General features: G+C 40.6%; 1 protein-coding gene across 1 annotated transcript in view; it reads left to right on the top strand.

The window, feature by feature from the left end:
• LOC143298658 (protocadherin Fat 1-like) overlaps window positions 1-21,328 on the top strand; it is a 351,658-nt gene that overhangs the window by 42,873 nt on the left and 287,457 nt on the right. Inside the window, exons 3-5 of the mRNA XM_076611542.1 lie at window positions 1,047-4,382; window positions 17,322-17,636; window positions 19,217-19,278. Coding sequence (XP_076467657.1) covers window positions 1,055-4,382; window positions 17,322-17,636; window positions 19,217-19,278 — 3,705 coding nt within the window. The 5' untranslated portion in view covers window positions 1,047-1,054. The remainder of the gene's footprint in view (window positions 1-1,046; window positions 4,383-17,321; window positions 17,637-19,216; window positions 19,279-21,328) is intronic.

The following is a 21,328-nucleotide window of genomic DNA, read 5'->3' as shown; positions in this document are numbered from 1 at the left end:
GGGCGTGCGTCTCAAATAGCCTTTTCAGATAAAGCCTTTATGAGGTGGAGCCATTTCCACAAAGAAGGAGAAGGGGTGAAGGCGAGTAACTGGCCTCTGAAAACAAGTGGCTTCGGGTAGATGGTGCTCGTTAGCCATTTGAGGCAGTCCATGTAGGGGAAGGAAAACCCTGATTCCAAACCTCTGCCTTGTGGCTTAAGAAGGCATTTCTCAAGGAAAAGTCTTTGTGAGATAACCTTCAGTAAAAACAAGGGCAGGTGATGCTCTTCAGTCTTGGCTGGCAGATAACCTACGAGAGGGAAACTCGGACAAAAAACCAATGCTGAAAACAGATGTACTGGGCCCCTGTGACACTTAACGGCCGGACAGTTTTAAATTCAACTACATGTTATGGATGGACGACCACACTCTTTTCAAAATGGTGCTCTACCTGTGGAGTCCCACTGGACTTATAGAGTGACGGGCCCTGTGCCTCAAAGGGCCAACCCAGAGCGACCGGTGGTCACCCTGTCCTGTTGCGAGGAGCCAGGTTTCTGATGCGGAGGGTTAATGCTACTGGCCAAAGAACATCAGACTTTGGAGAAACCACAAGACCACTCAACATTCTCCAGTGGAATGCTGAGGGTGTCTACAACAAGAAGATTCCACTTGCACATAGACTGCATGCAGAGAACATTGACATGGCCTGTATTCAAGAGACACACCTAAACATTAACCACAGGTTCACTGTCAGAGGATACCAGACCTTCAGAATGGATAGGGAAGGAAGACACAAAGGAGTGCTGATACTCATTCCGAATAACATCCCAGTCACAGACTTCAAAGTGGACACAAACCAACAAGCCGAAATCCATGGAGTGAAGATTACCGTGGACAACTCAGTTATCACCATCCTCAACCTGTATTACCCTGTAGACAAAGATCTCTCATTGTGGACGATGCATTTACTCTCCGTCTTTTGACAATAGTCTTGTGGTATTTACCTCTTGTTTTTCTTGTCTCTGATACCTTTCTTCCAACTGATGCCTTCCTATTTATGTGTGCAGACAAAACGATGAGGCAGTTCATGGCTCTGCCACTTATGGGGTGGCCCACATGGATACCATGGTTTTTGCTGCTGTTTGTTGCCAGGGGTAACTGTCAGTTGAATGTAGTCAAGATGAAGCAGAACTTTATCTTCACTCATTCCAGGTATAATGGGACTCTGGCAGAGAATGTTGTTGGCAAGGTATACATCAAAACCCCAATCAGAATGGGCATTTTTATGCCAGAGATCGCTTCACTGAATGTTGAATATTCAATTGTTGGAGGAGACAGGGCTGGTATTTTTCATGCAGAGAGCACAACAGTTGAAGATTTCTGTTTTCTTCGAATAAGAACAAAGACAGGTTCGTATGGGAAGCTGAATCGAGAGCACAGAGAAAGATATAACCTAAAAATTCGAGCTAGAGGCAGCTTAGCACCAGATATGGAAACCTTCACTGATCTCAACATCACCATGCTGGACCAAAATGAATTCAGTCCCCTTTTCCCACTAACACCATATACTGTCAGCATTCCAGAAAATATGCCACCCCATTCCAGTGTTACACAAGTGAAGGCCTCAGATGCAGAAGTGGGAGTTAATGGCGAAATCTATTATAGTCTGGTCGATCCCACTCCCATGTTTGCTATACACCCAACAAGCGGAGTTATCATGCTCATGAGGCCCCTCGACTCTGATCGCAGTAAGTATGAATTGAGAATCAAGGCAGAGGACCGAGGTTTGAAAGCTGTGGACCGTCCCACATCGCCGTTGAGTAGAACCACTTTGACGGTGTTCGTCACGCCTGTCAACCGCCATTCTCCTTCCATTCAGTTCCAGAAGTTTCCTTCTATTTTGGAAAACACCAACCCAGGAAGCATTTTTGCTGTTCTTACGATCACTGACAAAGATGATGGTGTGAATGGGGAAATCCTCAGTGTAACTGTTCTTAACAATACAGCTTTCCGTGTAGCATCCACGAGCAGGCCCAACGTGTTCAACATTATTGTTTCTTCTCGCCTGGACAGGGAAGTTGAACCAGATTTCAACATCACCATCTGGGCTGTAGATCGCGGAGAACCTTCCAAGTCTGTTTCTGTAGACATTCCAGTTCATATTCAGGACATCAATGACAATTCACCAGTGTTTGAGAAAAATGTATACAATGCAGAATTGATGGAAGTTGTACCTGTTCACACACCTGTCCTGTTTGTAAAAGCCACTGATGTGGATGAAGGACAGAATGGTGAAGTTCGCTATGTACTTAAGGATGATGATGCCCCGGAACAGTTTTCTATCGATGAAGTGACAGGTCTGATATCCGTAGCTGGAGAATTGGATGCTGAAAAGGGAAAAACAATCGATATTGTTGTGTATGCTGTAGACAGAGCCAGCAGTGGAACACTGACTGGCGAGGCCAAAGTCATCATTAACGTGCTGGATTTTAACGATAATGCTCCCAAGTTTGATAGAGATAACATTGGCAACGTGTTTGTCAACGAAAACATGCCTGAAGGTACATCGGTTGTCACTGTATTGGCCAGAGACATAGATTCCGGAGACAATGGTCTTGTTAATTACTCAATTGAGAACAGAGAGAAAGTGCCATTTGATATTAATTCTTTCACGGGTGAAATCAAAACAACAGAAGTCTTTGATTTTGAAACCACTAGGAAACAATATTCGATCATAATCAGAGCTTCTGACTGGGGATCTCCTTATAAACACTGGACCCAGGAGCACATTGTTATAAGAGTTCAAGATGTAAACGATAACAGCCCTCAGTTCGAAAAAACACGCTGCAAGGGGTACTTGTCCAGGGAAGCAGCTCCAGGAACCGAAGTCGTTATTTTAACAGCCATTGACTTTGATGCAGGGAACATCATTTCCTACAACATTTCTGATGGAAATGAAGATGGTTGTTTTGCTATTGAGCCCTCTACTGGGTCTGTACATGTAGCTTGTGACCTGACTGCCTACACTATTGATGCCAGGATGTTCACAGTAGTGGCGAGTGATGGGGAGCACATATCTGTGCCAGCTACGGTCACCTTGCAGCTCGTCAATAACAAACGGAGCCAGGTGTCAGCCACAGCGGAGGTCAGTGTCACCTGTCAAGAAACAGATGTCACGCGAAGACTTAAGGAGCAGCTCACACTTTCATCACAGAATAATAAGGACATAATAACTATTTTCAGACAAACAGAAAATAGCATGGGGGTTGGAAAATATACACCAGAGTTTGACCACAAACTTCCTGATTGTATCACAGTGCCTGAGGATACGAAGGTTGGAAGTGACATCTTCAAGATGTCAGCCAGTGATGAGGATGAGGGCTATACCAGCCAGATCCTTTTCGTCATCACTGAGGGAAATGATGATGGTGCCTTTAGTATCGACACGTTCACTGGCAATATCAAAGTCTTTTCACAGCTTGACCATGAGTCAAGACCAGAGTACAATCTCACCATCAGTGCCCAGGACCTCACTGATGCTCACAAATCATCCGTCAAAATCATGCAGGTTTATGTTAGTGACGAAAATGACAACACTCCACAGTTTGAGCATGAGATGTATACAAAAAGCATTTTTGAAGATGTTCAGGTAAATTCCACAGTCCTGCAAGTATTTGCAGGCGATCGAGACACTGGCCTTAATGCCAATGTTAAGTATACGCTGTTATCCCACACAGAGGATTTCTATGTGGAAGCAGACACCGGCTTTCTGAAGGTGAAGAATCAGCTCGACAGAGAGAAGAAACCAGTCTACAATATACTGATTCAGGCAGAAGATTCAGGAGGCCATCGCAAGTTATCATCGACAGCATCCATCATCATCCATATCCACGACATCAATGACAACTTTCCTGAATTTGTTCCCCGATTGCAGACAGTCCACGTGCGGGAAGACCTGCCAGTGGGAACTGTCATAACCATACTAACAGCCCACGACCTGGATGAAGGAGACAATGGTAAGGTCACATACAAACTGATGGATGGAGCCAGTAACAAATTCCAGGTAGATCCATTCACAGGTACCATCCAAATCCGAGAAAACCTGGACTATGAGTCGGCTCAGGTCTACAATCTGCGCGTGCAGGCAGAAGATGGTGGAGTACAGTCGCTTGTGTCCATGTGTCTTCTGAACATTAAGGTTGTAGATGTGAACGAAAACCATTATGCTCCTGAGTTCAGCCAGTTTCTGGAACGTGGGTCAGTGGCAGAGAATTCGCCTGTTGGCACCTACGTCATGACTGTCCGAGCTCGGGACAGAGATGAGGCTTGGATCAATGGAGGAAGAATTACGTACTCCATTCTGGAAGGGACTGGATTGGGTCGCTTTTCCATCGATGTCAACGGTGAGCATAATTTGTGGTTTGATTAGCATAATTAATGTGCATGAGTGTGTGTGTGTGTGTGTGTGTGTGTGTGTGTGTGTGTGTGTGTGTGTGAGATGCATGTGTGCGTGCATGCATACAGTGAATGTGTGTGTGTACGTGTGTGTGTGTGTGTGTGTGTGTGTGTGTTTAAAGAAAGTGGCAGTGGGACGATGGATGGTATTAGTGCAATGGTTATTGGTAAGTAGAAGTCTCTTTGAGTGGTATCATTTTACAAATTCTTTGATGTTCCCTCAGTTACTTGTTTGTTGTATCTCTGTAATCGTGTGTGTTCTCTGTCTCTCCTGCGCCACTCTCTCTCTTACTCTCTTGTGCAGTGCAGTTGAGAAAGACATTATACTTCATTGAAAAACAACAACAAAACAACCGATTCTCTCTCTCTCTCTCTCTCTCTCTCTCTCTCTCTCTCTCAATGAAATTACGACTGAAGGCGTGAGAGAAAAAAAAATTGTATGGTTTGAGGAAAGTGCGCAAATTTTCAAGGATGAGATTAATTCGTGTGAATTTAAAGAGTGTTCAGAGAGAGCGAAAGGAGTTATGATGGATGATATCGATGAATGTGTTGATAGTTTTTGTTAATGCATTGTACGGAGCGGCGGCATGTATGGTTAGGATGACTGGGAAAAAGAAAAGATTGATGAACGATTGGTTTCAAGAAGAATGTGCGCAGAAGAAAAAAAAACTGTAAAAGGTCTTTTGATGTATTTAAGAAGGGCGAAAACAGGTTTAGAAGAACGCAGAGTTGTATACTAAAGAGTGAAAGTCGTACAATAAACTGAAAAACGATAAGAAAGAGAGATATGATGAAATAAGGTTAAGCAAGTTGAAAGAATCTATTAACGATCCTAAATTATTTTGGACAACAAGTAGATCAGTAAATAGAAAAGCAACAGTATATAACAACATTAGTTTACAGCAGTGGTATGATCACTTCTTTAGCGTGTTTAATGAGGTAGAGGATTTAGAACAACAGGAAAACGCGATAATGGTGGAAGAGGATGATATGCATAAACCTGTATTTAACGATCCTATAACAAAATCTGAAATCACTGAAGGAATAAAACATCTAAAAACTGGTAAAAGTGCGGGCATTTTCATCATTGTGAGCGAAATGCTAAACAGATGAACGCGGTAGTTATCGACCTTTTACAAGATCTTTTCAATTTACTTTTTGATACAGGGAAATTTCCAACAGCCTGGTCTAAATCTATCATTGTGCCAATATACAAGAAGGGAAATAATAACAATCCCGATAATTATAGAGGGATAGCTTTGACAAGTGTAATAGGAAAGGTTTATACCCATATCCGAAATAAAAGGCTTACAAAGTGGGCACAAAGGAAGACAAAAATTGTTGAGGAGCAAACTGGATTTAGGACAAGCTACAGTACGGTTGACCTTATTTTTTACTCTTTATGCCTTAGTACCAAAATACCTAAGTAGAAACTCTAAACTTTATGTTGCTTTTGTAGATTTCCGGAAAGCGTTTGATTCGGTAAATAGAAATATGTTGTGGAAAGTTATATAGAGCGGTGCGAGGAATATATGATACAGTTTTGGCCTGTGTGAGGGATAAAAATTTCTACACTGATTTTTTCACTTGTCCAAGAGGCGTTAAACAGGGCTGTTTGCTTAGCCCACAATTATTCTCATTCTTTATTAATGAATTAGCTGTTGAATTGTCTAGAAAAGGAAAGCATGGAGTACAAATGATTTCAGGAGCTGTTGAATTATTTTTATTGCTTTTTGCTGATGATGTAAAATTCGATCTGACACAGTTGTGGGACTGTAAAATCAATTTAACATTCTAAAACAAGAAGCAGACAGGATGTGTCTAACTGTTAATTTGGACAAAACAAATATAGTTGTATTTCGAAAAGGTGGACATCTTTCGGTTCATGAAAAATGGTGATATGGAGATACGGAAGTTAAAGTGATTAATACCTACAAAGATCTAGGACTGATTTTCACAACAAAGTTAAAATTGAACACAGCATGGACCGAAATGTGCAGGAAAGTGAAAAAGGGGGTTGTTGAAATTATTAGAGCTATGCAGAAATTAAAGTCTATTGACCCTTCACTTTACTGGAAACTCTTTAGCACACAGATAGAACCGATGCTCACATATGCAGAAGAAATTTGGGGTATCTACGAGAATAAACAAATGGAAATCATTCATACATTTGCAGTTTATGTACCACTTCATTCATCTAATCAAGTAGCATATGGCGAAACGGGTAGATATCCACTGAAAATTCGTACAACAATTAAGTGCATAAACTATAGGTAAAAACTTGTTAAATTACCGCCGACAAGACTGTGCAAGCAGGCTTATGAAATGTTACTACAGCAGCATGAAGAAGGAAAGAAAAACTGGATCGACAATGCAAAAAATGTTCTCGTCAAAAATGGGTTCGGAATTGTATGGATTAGCCAAGGTGTAGGGAGTGATGTCGCATTTATTTCAGAATTTAAGGATCGTCTTATCAATATATACAAACAAAACTGGCATTCAGACATGGAAGAAAATGCAAGATATAATTGGTATTTTTCGTTCAAAAATATTTTCCAGTCTGAAAAATACATTTCTCTTATTACAAATAAATGGCAACGGTGTCTCCTTGCCTGATTTCGATCCAGGGCCTTAGGGCTAAATCCAAACAGGGCATGGTTTATTCATAATTGTGAGAGTGGTAGTTTATGTCAGTTGTGTCATCAAGATTTAGAAAATGAGGATAATTTTGTTTTTCATTGTAAGGAATGCAATGTTATTAGAAATGATTATACATTCTTTACACATCCGTTTGCATTAAGACATGATCTAGTAGCTATCCTTTCATCAAATAATGAAGACATTCTATTTTCACTCGCCAAGTATATTGTAGAAGCATATAATATTAGAGGGAAAAGATTAACCGAAAGATAGTTTTAACATGATAGAAACATAATGTAGAATAAAATATAAGATCCATAACTCAATTTAGATTGGTAAATATTTTTTTTAAAAGGCTCAACTGCAAAGTTGGATGGTCATATGTTTGAATTACTTAGTAATATGCATGAGAAATATGGAATATGTTGTATTAATGTCGTGGGTGTGAATGTATGAGTGTTTATGCGTTTATGAATATGTACTTATTTGCTTGTTATTCATTTTGCTTTTTCTGTTCGTCGTTTGCTAAAATAAGCTGAATAATCCCCCTTGGCACTAGAGTTGTAAAACGCTATTTGTCAATAAAAATTTGTCTTCTCTCTCTCTCTCTCTCTCTCTCTCTCTCTCGGTTGTTTTTAGGATGAGAGCAGAGTCTCCACAGTTATTTTCCTGGCAGGCACCATGTCCCAGATAGGCATGTCCGAGGTCTCAGAGTTTGTGGTTCTGGGGCTGGTATCTGGACATGTTCAAAATCATGCATTGCAAAGAATCATTTTGTAAATTATCTGTTAATCAGTTTGGTTCACCAAATGCCAACAAACATTAATTCCTTTGCTATGTGCAGCATTACCATGTATTTTCCCCTTCTTTTTGAATTTCCTGAACATGTGCTATTGAAATCAAAGACCTTACATCATCGGAGGTATAGGTGGTGTGTGTGTTGTTGTTGTTTTTTTGTGTGTGTGTGTTTGACTGATGTGTTATTGTAAAGAACTATGAGAGGTTTGAAATGGCTTTATAAATGTATTGTTATTATTTTTTGTTGTTGTTCTTCTTCCTAAAAAGGGTACAGCAGACTTAGTGAGCAAAGTGTGAGGGGAGGGAGGGGCAGGAGAGAGAGAGAGAGAGAGAGAGAGAGAGAGAGAGAGAGAGTGAGTTGACAATTTTTGTTGTGGACAGACACAACCAGCTTTGGGTTTTCTCCAATAAATATCTCTAATTCAAATGAATATACTATTTTGGAAATAACTGTATGATTATGCTCGACACTTGAGAGAGACAAAGACACTGACACCGTGAACAGTGCCTACGGTGATATTCATCAATCATGGGAGGCAGGAGAGACAGACAGACAAACAAACAGACAGGGACTTCTTTGCTATATTACTTCGTCTGCTGTAAGAACTCGTCTTAGCGAGAGGCCTACTCTTGTTGAGAACAAATTAGTTATATATACCATAGACTGCTGGAGAGTTCCACTGCCATCTTGAATCTTGTGCAATTGAAATTGCGAGCAATGCCAAAGGCGACCGGCATGGACAAAAGCAGCAAACATGTGCTGTCCTCCATTTCTTCAGCTGATAGCCCCAATTGCTGCAACCAAACACTGTACAATGAAGTGCTACAGAATGTTCTTCCCCAAAGGTGTAAACAAAGAATTTGTAATTACCAATCAGCATGAGAAGACATGATTCGACTTTTGCTTACTGCTTCCAGCGATAATCTTAAAAGATCGAAGACCAAGTTTCTGGCCTTTTCTTCCGCATGAAGGTTGTCTCTTTTTGTTGTTAGTCATCTTGGGATTGATTTCTCTGGAACCTTAGTGACTCATGTAGAAGATTAAATGCCATGGGTTAACAGACTGATCAGTGACAAACAACACAGTTTTGTGAGTGGGCGGTCATGTACCACACAGCTGCTTGGTGTACTGGACATATGGACGAAGACTCTGGATGAAGAAGGTTCTGTTGATATAATCTACTTGGACTTTCAAAAAGCGTTTGATAGTGTCCCTCACTGCAGACTTATCTCCAAGATCCAAGTGTATGGTGTGAATGGCCAGGTGCTTCAGTGGATTCAAGATTTCCTGACAAGCAGGCAACAGAGAGTGGTGATAGATGGCGCACAGTCAGGATCAGCTATCGTGAATAGTGGGATCCCATAGGGAGTGTGCCGGGCCCAGTACTGATTGTCATTTACATCAACAATCCACCCAGTTGTGTACACAGCAATGCTGCCTTTTTGCAGACGACACTAAACTGTTCTCCAGGAGTGACCATGACGAGGCCACACATATTCTCCAGGGAGATCTGAACAGGTTGCAGGACTGGTCAGAACAGTGGCTCCTCCGCTTTCACCCACAGAAATATCATGTCCTGAAACTCATACGATATACAATCCTGCTTGCCATGAATAGGCAGGAAAGTAAGACCTGAACCACCAGGCATGCAGAAGTATTTAAATCCTGATGGTGAACAGGCCTGGAACGTTCAAGTGGAACCCATATAAATACATTGATTCATTGACATTGATTGATATGGATACTTACATAGCGCCTATCCTTGGTCGGACACCAAGCTCTAAGCACTTTACAAACACAGGGTCTCATTTGCACAACAGGCAGTCTACCTGGGTAGAGTCAACTGATGGCTGCCACTGGGTGCTCACCATTTCAGGCACACACACATACACACTCAGACATAAAAGTAACATTTTACGTGTATGACTGGTTTGTATATTTACCCCGCCATGTAGGATTCCATACTCCGTTTTCGGGGTGTGCATGCTTAGTATGTTCTTGTTTTCATAACCCACTGAATGCTGACATGGATTACAGGATCTTTAACGTGCGTATTTGATCTTTTGCGTGCGTATACACACGTATATACAAACATACGTAGCCTGTACACACTAATATAGGTGTGTGTGTGTGTGTGTGTGTGTGTGTGTGTGTGTGTTAGCATTTCTTATTTGCTACTATGGGCTAGTAGGCCCTACACTTCCAAGAAAGAACACAAGAGGTTTCGGATCATGGACACCCACCTTAAAATTTGAAGTTCTCTTGACTTGACTTTAAGACTTTTGAGGTCCAGTTACAAGAGGCTTGTTCGTCGTTCTGTGGATAAGAACTATATATTTTGCAACATGCATGGCTGGCGTATGGAGCAATATGATTAATGTCTTAATCGACCCAATAACATTCTGGGGGATTCAAGAGAACATTGTGCCTGAGGGTAATTGTGTTCCTGCGGGTAATCTGCCTGAGGGAAGGCAAACTGCCCGAGGGTAAGCAATATCCAGTATCATGAACACAAGAGTCAACCTGTGTGTCTACACACCTAAGGCAATGTACCCTTACTACCTGCCAAGGGTGACTGACCACAAAGCAGAGGTAAATATGGCGGATCCTTTTGCAGCATTTTTCTTTCTTTCTTTCTTTCTTTTTTAAAGGGAAAACAGGTGTGCTTTACGGGTAGCGCGTGTTTTGCGAACTCTCTTGACAACGTTCCAAGCTGTGGTGCGATGAGAAGTGAAACTGAGAGCATGCGCAGACAGGAATCGTGGGGATTAAAAAAAAATATGGGTTAGCTATCCGAACGAACCGCGTGTGTCTTGAATACGAAGATAACTTATCCTTCAAGGTAAACTGTATTTGTGGGTCCCAACCATGTCAAAGATAACTTGCCTGAAGGCAAAATGAATTTTGTCTTGAATACGGCCCCTGGTGAGTACAAGGTGGGCAGATTTTCTCAGTGGGAATCAAGTTGATTTCTAAAGAAGTTGATGGAAGGTGCAGTTAGGCAAACTGTTCCAGAGGGAAACAACCCTGTTTGAGAAAAAAATTCCTCTAAAAGTCTAATGTTAAATCTATGCTGGTTTTTCTGGAGTTTAAAGCTGTGCCCTCGTAGGTCTCTTCTGCAGGTAGGCCTAAACTTTGGCAGTTTGACATTGTATCAGCCCTGGAGGTATTTATATACCTCAATCATACACCCTCAACAGTGTCGATGTTCTAGACTTGGCAGTCTCAGAATTTTCAGTCTCCTGATATGGTTTATCCTTCAGAGATAACAGCTTTATTGCTCAGCGCTGCATAACGTTTCTGCTGTGAATAGACAAGGGCCTTGTATAGAAGGTCTTTTGTGCCAGGTGTTCAAAGGATCTTTGAATGATGCCAACAATTATGTTTGCTTTGGCTGTAGACTATGCTACCTGTTCCCTGAAGGATAGCCCACCATCAATCAATATTCCTAGGTCCTTCTCTTCCACACGTTCTGCCAGGGTCAGCTGTGCCTCACTTCCATTTGTGTCACTGACTTTCATGTCATATTTTGCCTCAGATTTTTTCGCTCCCAGTTTGGATGGAATCAGAGCTGCCATTTGTTTGTCTAGTTCTGTAGTTGGTCCAGATCATCCTGTAGGTCTTGAGGGCCTTGGTCAGTATCAGTCCTGGTATAGAGCTTTATGTCATCAGCAAACATCTTTGCATTGCTTTTCATGTGTCCAGGAAGATCGTTGATAAAGATGACGAAAAGAATGGGACCAAGAATGCTTCCTTGAGGTATTCCACTGGTCTCATCTGCTTCTGATGAATATGTACCGTTGACAACTACCTATTGGTGTCTGCCTGTCAGGAAGTTAGTGATCCAGTCCAATACTTTGCCATGGAATTCCAAGACCTGTTACTTTTGTCAGCAGTCTGTGGTGAGGTACTGAGTCGAAGGCCATATGGTAGTCCATGTAAATAATATCCACACTGCCACCATCGTCTGCTTTATACACGAGCGGCCAATGGTAACGTATTGTTTTGGTGGTGTCAGTGCATGTTACTTTTTTTTCTGGGATGTTTCTAATTCCTCAACGGCCATCTCACCAGAGGTGAGTGTCGATGTATATACCCAAATGTTACAAGCTAGTAAAGGGTTGTCGCCCACAGGTCGTAGCATGGGCTGTGCCTCAGTTTTTGGGGCCTTGCTACATTTTAACTGTTGTGAGAATGCTTGAAACATGCAGCGATGTGTTAATATCACACTTTGGTGACAAATCTCCCCAGGCATCAGGCATCATACTCCATATTTGGAAAGTCACATGCTGTCAGTGTCACCGGAGATTAGTAAAGAGAGATAAACCACTCGCGGCAGGCCCCTTCTTATAACACTGCTGAAGCCGTTTTGGGGCACACACGCAGTGCGGAAGGGTGGGGGTAAATCACCCTCTCCTTCCCCACCCGAAGGAAACTGGTCGGTTCTGACGGTTCAGCTGCAGTAAATCGAAAGTTAAGTTATGCCTGAAATTTCCCACGTGTAGTAAGATTCGCTGTATACAATGAAAACCGATTCATTTTTGCTTGGTTTTTAGCACGTTTGCATCTGCTTGAATGTAGATAATATAAAAAGAAAATAAAGCAGCTCCCCCACCACCAACTCGCCCCCCCCCCACCCCCACCCCCACCCCCCCAGCGCACTGTTGCACATGAGAGAGACAGTTGTAAATTATTGAACTGCGTTTTCGTAACGCTACTTTTTCTTCACACTCTCTGGTTTACATCACCATTTCTTCAACAACAAAAAAATATATATATATTATATATATATATCAAAACATAAAACACATATTCAGCTCTGTCTCTCTTCTAACATCTGTCTATACATACATACATACATACATGAATACATACATACATAATTTCATATAAATCTATCAGTATGTAAATCTAAATCTATCTATATGTACATAATCATATATATAATTCATATATATACGAACGCTTCATGTTGCCCGAGCAGACCGTTGTATTGTGCTCTTTCTCTCTCTCTAAGTCTCTGTCTCTCTCTCTCGGGAGTTTTACATGGCTGTTAAAAGCATCTACGATTCTGTACTTGTATGTGTTCGTGACAAAGGTATTTATTCAGACTTTTTTCAGTGTCCAAGAGGGGTTAAACAAGGTTGTATACTAAGCTCACAGCTGTTTTCCTTTTTCATCGGTGAATTGGCAGTGGAGTTATCAAAGAAGGGGAGACATGGAATACAAATGATACCTGGCGCAACAGATTTGCTCTTAATGCTATTTGCTGATGATGTTGTTCTCTTGTCTGACACACCCATAGGGTTACAAAATGAATTAAATGCCCTTAAGCAAGAAACAGACAGACTACAACAAACAGTGAATCTCGATAAGACCAATATCATAGTTTTCCGCAATGGAGGTCATCTTTTGACTCGTGAAAAATGGTGCTGTGGTGATAGGGAAATAAAAGTAACCAATACATATAAATATTTTGGAATGTTATTCACAACAAAATTGAGTTTGACATCTGTGTGGGATGAAGCAAACAGAAAAGGGAAAAAAGGTGTAATCCAAATTATAAAATCACTCAGGAGACTGCGTTCGACTGACGCTTTCCCTTAGTTTGGGCGGGGCAAAGGCAGCTCATGAATAATGAATACGTCTCGCGGCGCAGGCTGCCTGGCTTCAGCAATTTCTGCAAGTGGTTTATCTCTCTTTTCTAATCTCCGGTATCACCTAGTCCAGAAGAAGAAAGAAATCCCAAAGAAAAAATTGTAAAAGAAATTGAACTGTTGATCACATTTAACATAACAAAAAGGGGCTAAAATGTACGAAGCGCAAGACACACATTCGTTTGGTTGAAATGCGGACTCTATTTTCTCTCGCACCCTTGTACTTTTAGTTGCCTACACCTGTCTGGGTAGATCTGGAGAAAACGGCAACATGTTGCGATGAGCAAGGTCATTTTTGACTCTTGTGTAAAACAAAGTGAGTCTGTGTTATACCCGGTGTTTGGAATTTGGTTTAAATATAATAGGAAACAAATCTTCACAGTCATACCAATAATAGGTTGTAAGTCTCCCAAATTAAGCTGTTTCCGAAATGTAGTCTTTGCTTGGTAGGTAGACGGCATGATATCGTTTTGTTTTTTTATTTTTTTATTTTTTGGTTCGCAATTACAAGAAAAGAAAGACAAATTCTGGACAGAACACCTACAGTGATATTAACTAAACCATTGACTTGTGTACTGCATATAAATATTTTCAAGTGGATATTGAATTAACTGGAATGAACATAAATGAAAAATGGATTCAATGTTTCTTTCAGTTTTGGTCAGCCTGTTGTCAGACTGGTTTGTGCAGATTGATACATGTTGCAGTGTCCCCGAGGGGATGTCAACGTCTCCTTTACAGCCGAATTAAAAGAATTTCTTAAATAATCAAGGTATGTCAAGAAAACATTATTTAGATGGTGTTATTACCTCAGATACAATATTTTTATTATCAAATTTGGTCGTGACGTCAGATGCGGCATAGCGTCAGGCATTAGACTACTTGTTTCTTAACAGAAAATCCGTGGTTGAATCCTGCTTGCAGGCTTTTTTTCTTTTTCCAAAGCTTGTTGATATTGAATACAGGACCCATTCTAATGATTTTTTTTCGATTTTTTTTATTCTCATAATTCCTTCACTAGATACAGTGCATGTCACAAGATTCAAGGGAGTCTTGAAGGCCTTGCTTCTCTCTCTTAAAAAAAAAAAAAATTGTTTCAATTTTACAGCAGGGTTTAAAATGCCTTAATTGTTGAGATTCATAACATTAAAATTAACATGATTTTAATGTGTTACCACCTCGAATACAGTTGTCAATTTACCATGCTTAACATGTTAATTTGAATATCAATTTTAGATGTCAAATTCGTGTGTGTTTTGGCCCTGCTGGAAATCTTTTTGCTTCTGACTTTAGCATATGGGGTTCAAACCCACTCCTGATCTGCTTTTGTTTGTTTTTTGTTCAGGTTCGTAATGTTTAGTACATAACACATTTAAACGGTAATCCTCCCCTATCGTTGCTATGATTTTCTAGAATTGTTTCTATTCTTCACTCTTTCTCCCCTGTCCTTCACTGTTTTTGTTTCAGTATCAACTCATTTTCTTTCCACCTCAGTCTTTTTGTATTCTCCCCCTATAAATTGAGAAATCGAATACATTGTATATTCATCATCAAATATAGCCTATTATGCTCGTCCACACCTGTCTGTGTGTCTGTGCGTTTCTGTGTTTATATGCGTCTCTACCTCTGTAGAGGCCAATTCAATATTTTTATATATAGCAGTGTCGATGTATAATTTTCTTTTATGTGTGTGTGTGTGTGTTGGAGGGGAGCAGGGGGCGAGTCTGGGTGGGTGGGCGGGGGTAGGACGGGGAAAATCAAATTTTATTTCAAGATGGTAAATTGTACCATTAATTTTCATTTTTTTAAATTGTTACTGTTCTGTTGTCTTTATTGTTGTTGTTTTTAGATCAGTCCATCGAAAACAAGAGAAGCCAGGCCTTCAAGACTCACTTGTGATACACACTTTTCCCAGTAAATGAATCATGAGGAAAAAATAGAGCCCCCCCCCACCCCCACCCCCCCCATCCCCCCCCAAAAAAAAAAAGAAAAAAAGAAGAAGAAAGGTTGAAAATGCGTTCTGTATCAGATACAAATGAGTTTGAAAAAAAAGGCATACTAGCGGGATTGAACCATGCATATTCAGTTCCAAAATAAGCAGACTTACAGCACTACGGTGCATCTGATGTCATACGACTGAGATTAATATTTAAAGCTATGTTTGTTTATTTGGTGCCATAGTTTAATGATTGTATTTGAGATAATACCATCATTTAAATAATGTTCTTTTGATATATCTCGATTATTTAGGAAAACCTTTTAATTCGGTGGTTATGGAGACAATGCCATCGCCTCAGGCACACGACAACATGTAGCTATTTTCTCCAGATCTGCACAGACCAGTCTAGACAAGGCTGATTGAAACTGAAACGGTCGATTACATTTTTATTGTATGTTCATTCTCATTAATTCAGTGTCCACTTTAGAATATTCATATGCAGTAAGCACACTGATGGTGTAATCAGTGTCACTGTATGTGTTCTGTCCAGAATTTCTTCTTCTTTTTTTTTTTAATTGCGAACAAGAAAAACGATGTCATGGTGTCTTCTAACCAAACACAGCCTATGTTCCAGCAACTGGGCAGTGGGATTATGTTTTGGGTTTTTTGTTTTATCCGGATCAAGTCTCAACGAAATAAACTGTTAATGATCGGGAAATACAGCTCAATCCGGAAGAATGACAACCTATTGTATGACTGTGAAGATTTTTTTTTTGCCTATGTTTAATCCTAATTTGGTATTGGCAATCAAAGTATTTCCAAAAAATGAATTTTTTAAAAGTTTAACACACACACACACACACACACACACACACGAACACGACCACTGGGTTATAACATAGACTCATTATGTTTACAAAGTGAATAAAAAAAGAAAGAAAAAAAAGAGAAAATAAATCTGAAAAAAGAAAAGAAAACCCATATAATATTATATACTTACAACTTGCAAGAATAACATGACAATGAAATACAGAGCTATATTTCACACTGTATCATCCATACACATACATGCGCGATATGCTCGTGCACCCTACCCCACCCCACCCCGCCGCACCCCATTTGACAAACACGTCCCCTCATATAACACAAGTACACTGCCAAGGCAAGCGTGCACAAAACAAATACAAGTAATATTGAAGCAGTACACCAATAAATATAGACTAGTATTACTGTTGATTGACTACCATTACTTTTTGTGTGCGTTTGCATTTAGTGCTGGGCTAGAAAATATCAGATAATGGAGACCAGTAGATAATTGTTTTTTTAAATATGCTTGTCCGGTGCATTTCAGTGCTGTGTATATGGAATTTCAGCATAACACAGTCTGCCGCAAATCCATAAAACATGAAGAATGATGTTCTTCAAGCATTGAATCAAAGACGAAATGAAACTTGATGCCAGTCTTGAAGAAATATATGGGGATGAGATGAGAGATGAGGACAGATAGGGTGGGGAATTGTATCCTTCTCTGCTGCTCATGTTTACCTTAACTAACCCCACTGCTACTACTTTCACCTTGACCACTACTTGCTGACTGCTAGTACTGCTGGGCGATAAACTTAAGACATTTGTTTCTGCTTAATGTCTCTTCACTTAAATGATTTTTTTTTCAATACAGAAAAAAGCAAACCTATTGTTTAATGCTAATAATGCTGCTTCTACCACAACTGTTGTATCTACCTCTAAGACTGGTAGCTTACTGTAGTAGCACTTTTACCACTGCTGTGACCAGCAGCAGCATGACAGTTTCTAATAGGATTATACCATCCAATGGCTTTCGGTATGTGTGCAGGCACCATCCGCACCTGTCAGGTTTTTGACAGGGAAACCTCTACCCACTTTTGGCTTACGGTGTTTGCACAGGATGAAGGGCTAGTGCCTCTTTTCGGTCGTCTCGATGTTCTGGTGACAATTGAAGATGTCAATGATAACTTGCCACAGAGCATGGAGCCAGCCTACTATGCTGCAGTGCAGGAAAACAGCCAAAGCATTGACAATGTGGTTCAGATCTTTGCCAGGGATGGAGACCACAACCTTGAGCAAGTGCTGAGATTCGCCATCACAGGAGGCAATGCAAAGAAGTTCTTTTCCATTCACCCTGTGACTGGTGGGTATTGGTTGTTTTCACTTTTAGCTTTGTTGGTTGTTCACGGTGCTCCCGTCCAGTGAAAGTTTGGATTTTTGTACTTCTTGCTTATATATATTTTAACAACTACCTGATGTGATTAGATGTCTCGTGATTGACTGTTGTCATCCAGAGGATGCTGGAGTTTTCTTTTTGTTTATGAATAGTATCTTGCTTTCGGAAAATTATGCAAAAGAAAATCCCCTTGATAAACAAAACAAAATAATCTGTGTGTAGTCTTTTTGTGCACCTTTGTTGCATATCTGGTGTGTGTGTGTGTGTGTGTGTGTGTGTTTCTGTGTGTCTGTATATATTTTTGCTTATGTTATATTTTCGGAACCTAGTCTCAGCCTTTAATTAGCTAAATGAGATGTCCGCCATTGAAGGAGCGACAAAATAGTGTAAAACCAGAAACGCTTCAAATGAAAGTATTAAGTCAACGTAGAACAAGTATTTATTCATGTATTTTCACTTTTTCCCCCTACAATTTATTTTATTTCGTTATCTGTCTGCTTACCTTTTTTGAAATTCTATTTTAACTTTATTTATTTCTTATGTTATTTGTGTATTTATTTGTTTGTTTATCTATTTAGTCATAAATTTAATGATGTATCCATTTATTTGTTTTATGCACGTTTTTCCTGAAGGCTGGACTAAGCGCGTTGGGTTACGGTGCTGGTCAGGCATCTTCTCAGCAGATGTGGTGTAGCATATATGGACTTGTCCAAATGCAGTGACGCCCCCTTGAGTAACTGAACTGAACTGAAGTTTCCCCCACCACAGCCATTGGTCCTGCCCTGATTTCTTTCTTTGAGAGGACTGTATTGCACTTCACTGAAGAATCGGAAACCCAAGGAGATTTCCCGTGTGGGACTTGTTTCTTGTGCTAGATTTCATTTTACAGGAATCATTTGAGCCTTTAGCCACCATTCATTTCGACTTACTCACCCTCAGGACTGCCTTTCTCCTCTTGCTGGCCACAGGCTGATTTAGGACTAGGAGCGACATACATGCCCTTAGTGGATTGCCTCCAGACATGGCCTTCCACACACACAGTTCCATCACTCTCCGTTTCCTTCCGGATCTTTTAGCTATGAACCAGGACCTAGAGGTGCCCTCTCCCTTGTTGGGAATCAGACCCTTGTCTAATACTTTAGCCCAAGTAAATAAGGATAGCCATCTTTGCCCAGTTAGGGGGCTTAAACTCTACCGAGATAGGTCTCGTCAGACATTCCTCTCATAAACGTATTCTCTTTTCCATGAATGATAATTACCAGACAGACACTGATGTGGGTACCATATCTCACTGAGTTTCCAAGGTTTTTTTTCTGAGAGGTTCACATACATCTCAGCTGTTTGAATCCCAGAGCACTTACACTTGTACTTATATGGCGCAAACTCTCCATAGATGGGCTCTAAGCTTCTCACATGAAACAGTACATATATATTAGTACATTATAGATTTATACAACTGTAGAACAGTTCTTTGTCAATGTAGTACAGTGTGCATTATTAATATGATGACGATTAGTGTGATTACGCTTGATTTACATATGGTGCAGGCATGATCTCTACAACCAGTCGTTCCATGGACAGAGAGAAGCAAGGAGAGCATATCCTAGAGGTAGGTTGGTGTTTTTGTTATTTCAAATCACTTTAAAGAAGGCAAGGAATGATACAGATTAATAACCAAACAAAACGGGTTTAACTGATAACATGAAATAAACAACACCACACATGTGTCTGATTCACAGAGGTAAAGAATCAAACTTATGAAGGAAGTGCTTGTATGATGTTTGATTTTGAAGTGGGTGCCGACATGTGTTGCCTATGAAAGTAAGGTTGTACGTGCTTCATTAGACAAACATAGGCACAGCCACGCGCGCTTGTGTGTGTGTGTGTGTATGTGTGCAAAGTCTGCTGAATTATATATTGTTTATTGATTTTAAATGCTGTATATTTTCACCTGTTTCCTTACTATGCTTATCGCATTGTGTATTTGTGATCATTAGCTTTGTATTTAAGTATTTCATCTTCTTTATGTATTCAAGCTGAATGACTTTGAAAGCTTGTATTGTATTGCTGTTGTAAAAACTGTGTTCTGAAAGTGTTGTGGTTGTTTCGATTCGAAGAGAGAGGGGAGCAGACAGGGGGATATAGGATCAACTAATGATGCACTCACTCACTCTCTCCTCACATCAATAGCAGGGCACATGGAGTGGTTTTTATAGAGTGTTTACTTTACAATACAGCACACACACTAAGCAGTTCACCCTACTTAGCAAAAGCAACACACACTAAGGCAGCACACATTGTTCAAGTACTTCCTACAAGCAGCACACAGTGAAAAGTTCACCCTACACCTAAAGCAGCACCTACAAGCAGCATCTACAAGCAGCACACCTGGAACACAAACACACAACCAAAACCCAGGTCAGATAAAATCTCAAAATATCCTGACATCACTGACATGAAAGGCCTATGCTCTCTCAGCACCTTTCATCACATGTCCACCAGTATGCACTCCTCTCACACATAAATCTCTGTGAGGTAATACAAGCTTCATCAAGCTTACCTGCCACCAACAGTGACATACCATGCTGTGCACTATACCTATGACTGACCAATGCAACCCAGAGTGTTCGACTCAGGTTACGCATCATACAACAAAACTGTGTGTTACCATAACCAAACAAATATCCTCTTTGTGTTCACAAAGTGTCCCTCTGACACAAGTACATGTGTGGAAATCATTACTTCCAACATATCTCTGGTAAACAGCAATGTGCAACAACATAGCACTGACCCTCAGTGCTCTCATTGTTAAGCAACTCATTAATCACATTAAAATGTGCTTTCCCACTTTGTCTGAACAAAGTAAACCACTGACACATAGCACAACTCCTTCACATTTTACCACAACAACCAACAAATCAAACATGTGTTCCACAACACTTGCTGTTACCCCCATGTGCACACACACATGAAAAACCCTCAACACACACTGGCAATGTGTTAGCCTATAGATCTGTTCATTTCCCATTTAACCGACACCACCCACTATATACAAAACAAAAGTAATACATCAAAAATACAGAACAAGATATCTGTAACAAAACAGAAGAGGGGGAGGGAGCGGGGGGGTCAGCCCGATACTCCCCCGTGTCGATACTCCCCCGCGTCAATACTCCCCCGTGTCGATACTCCCCCCTGTCAATAGTCCCTCTCACAAAGATAAAAAAAAAGTCAAATACAGATGAATGTTTATATTTGTGACTTAATGCTTTCTGCTTGATCAAAGTTGTGTTGTGGAATGATGAATGTGTGATGTGTTCTCTTCATCACAGCCGTCCGCGTTCAGAGTTGAGCAGCGACTTGTGTGTTGGGCTGTTGTGTGGGCTCGCTGCCTTGTAGTCCGGGCCATGTTTCACGGACTTAAGACTTTTTCATCACGACTCAGTGTATCTGGTGGCAAAAGCTCACTCTCTTTCTGTCTGTCTCTCTCTGTGTCTGTCTCTCTCTTCGTCTCTCATTTTCTGTTTCTCTGTCTCTCCCCCTCTCTGCCACTCTCTCTGTGTCTCTCTCTGTAAGTCTCTCTCTGTCAGTCTCTCTCTCTCTATCTGTCAGTCCCCCTCTCTCTCTCACTCACTCTCCGTCTCTCATTTTCTGTTTCT

Source organism: Babylonia areolata, chromosome 24, assembly GCF_041734735.1.
Source record: "Babylonia areolata isolate BAREFJ2019XMU chromosome 24, ASM4173473v1, whole genome shotgun sequence".
NCBI classification, from domain to species: domain Eukaryota; kingdom Metazoa; phylum Mollusca; class Gastropoda; order Neogastropoda; family Buccinidae; genus Babylonia; species Babylonia areolata.
This window is presented reverse-complemented; position numbering and strand designations above follow the sequence as displayed.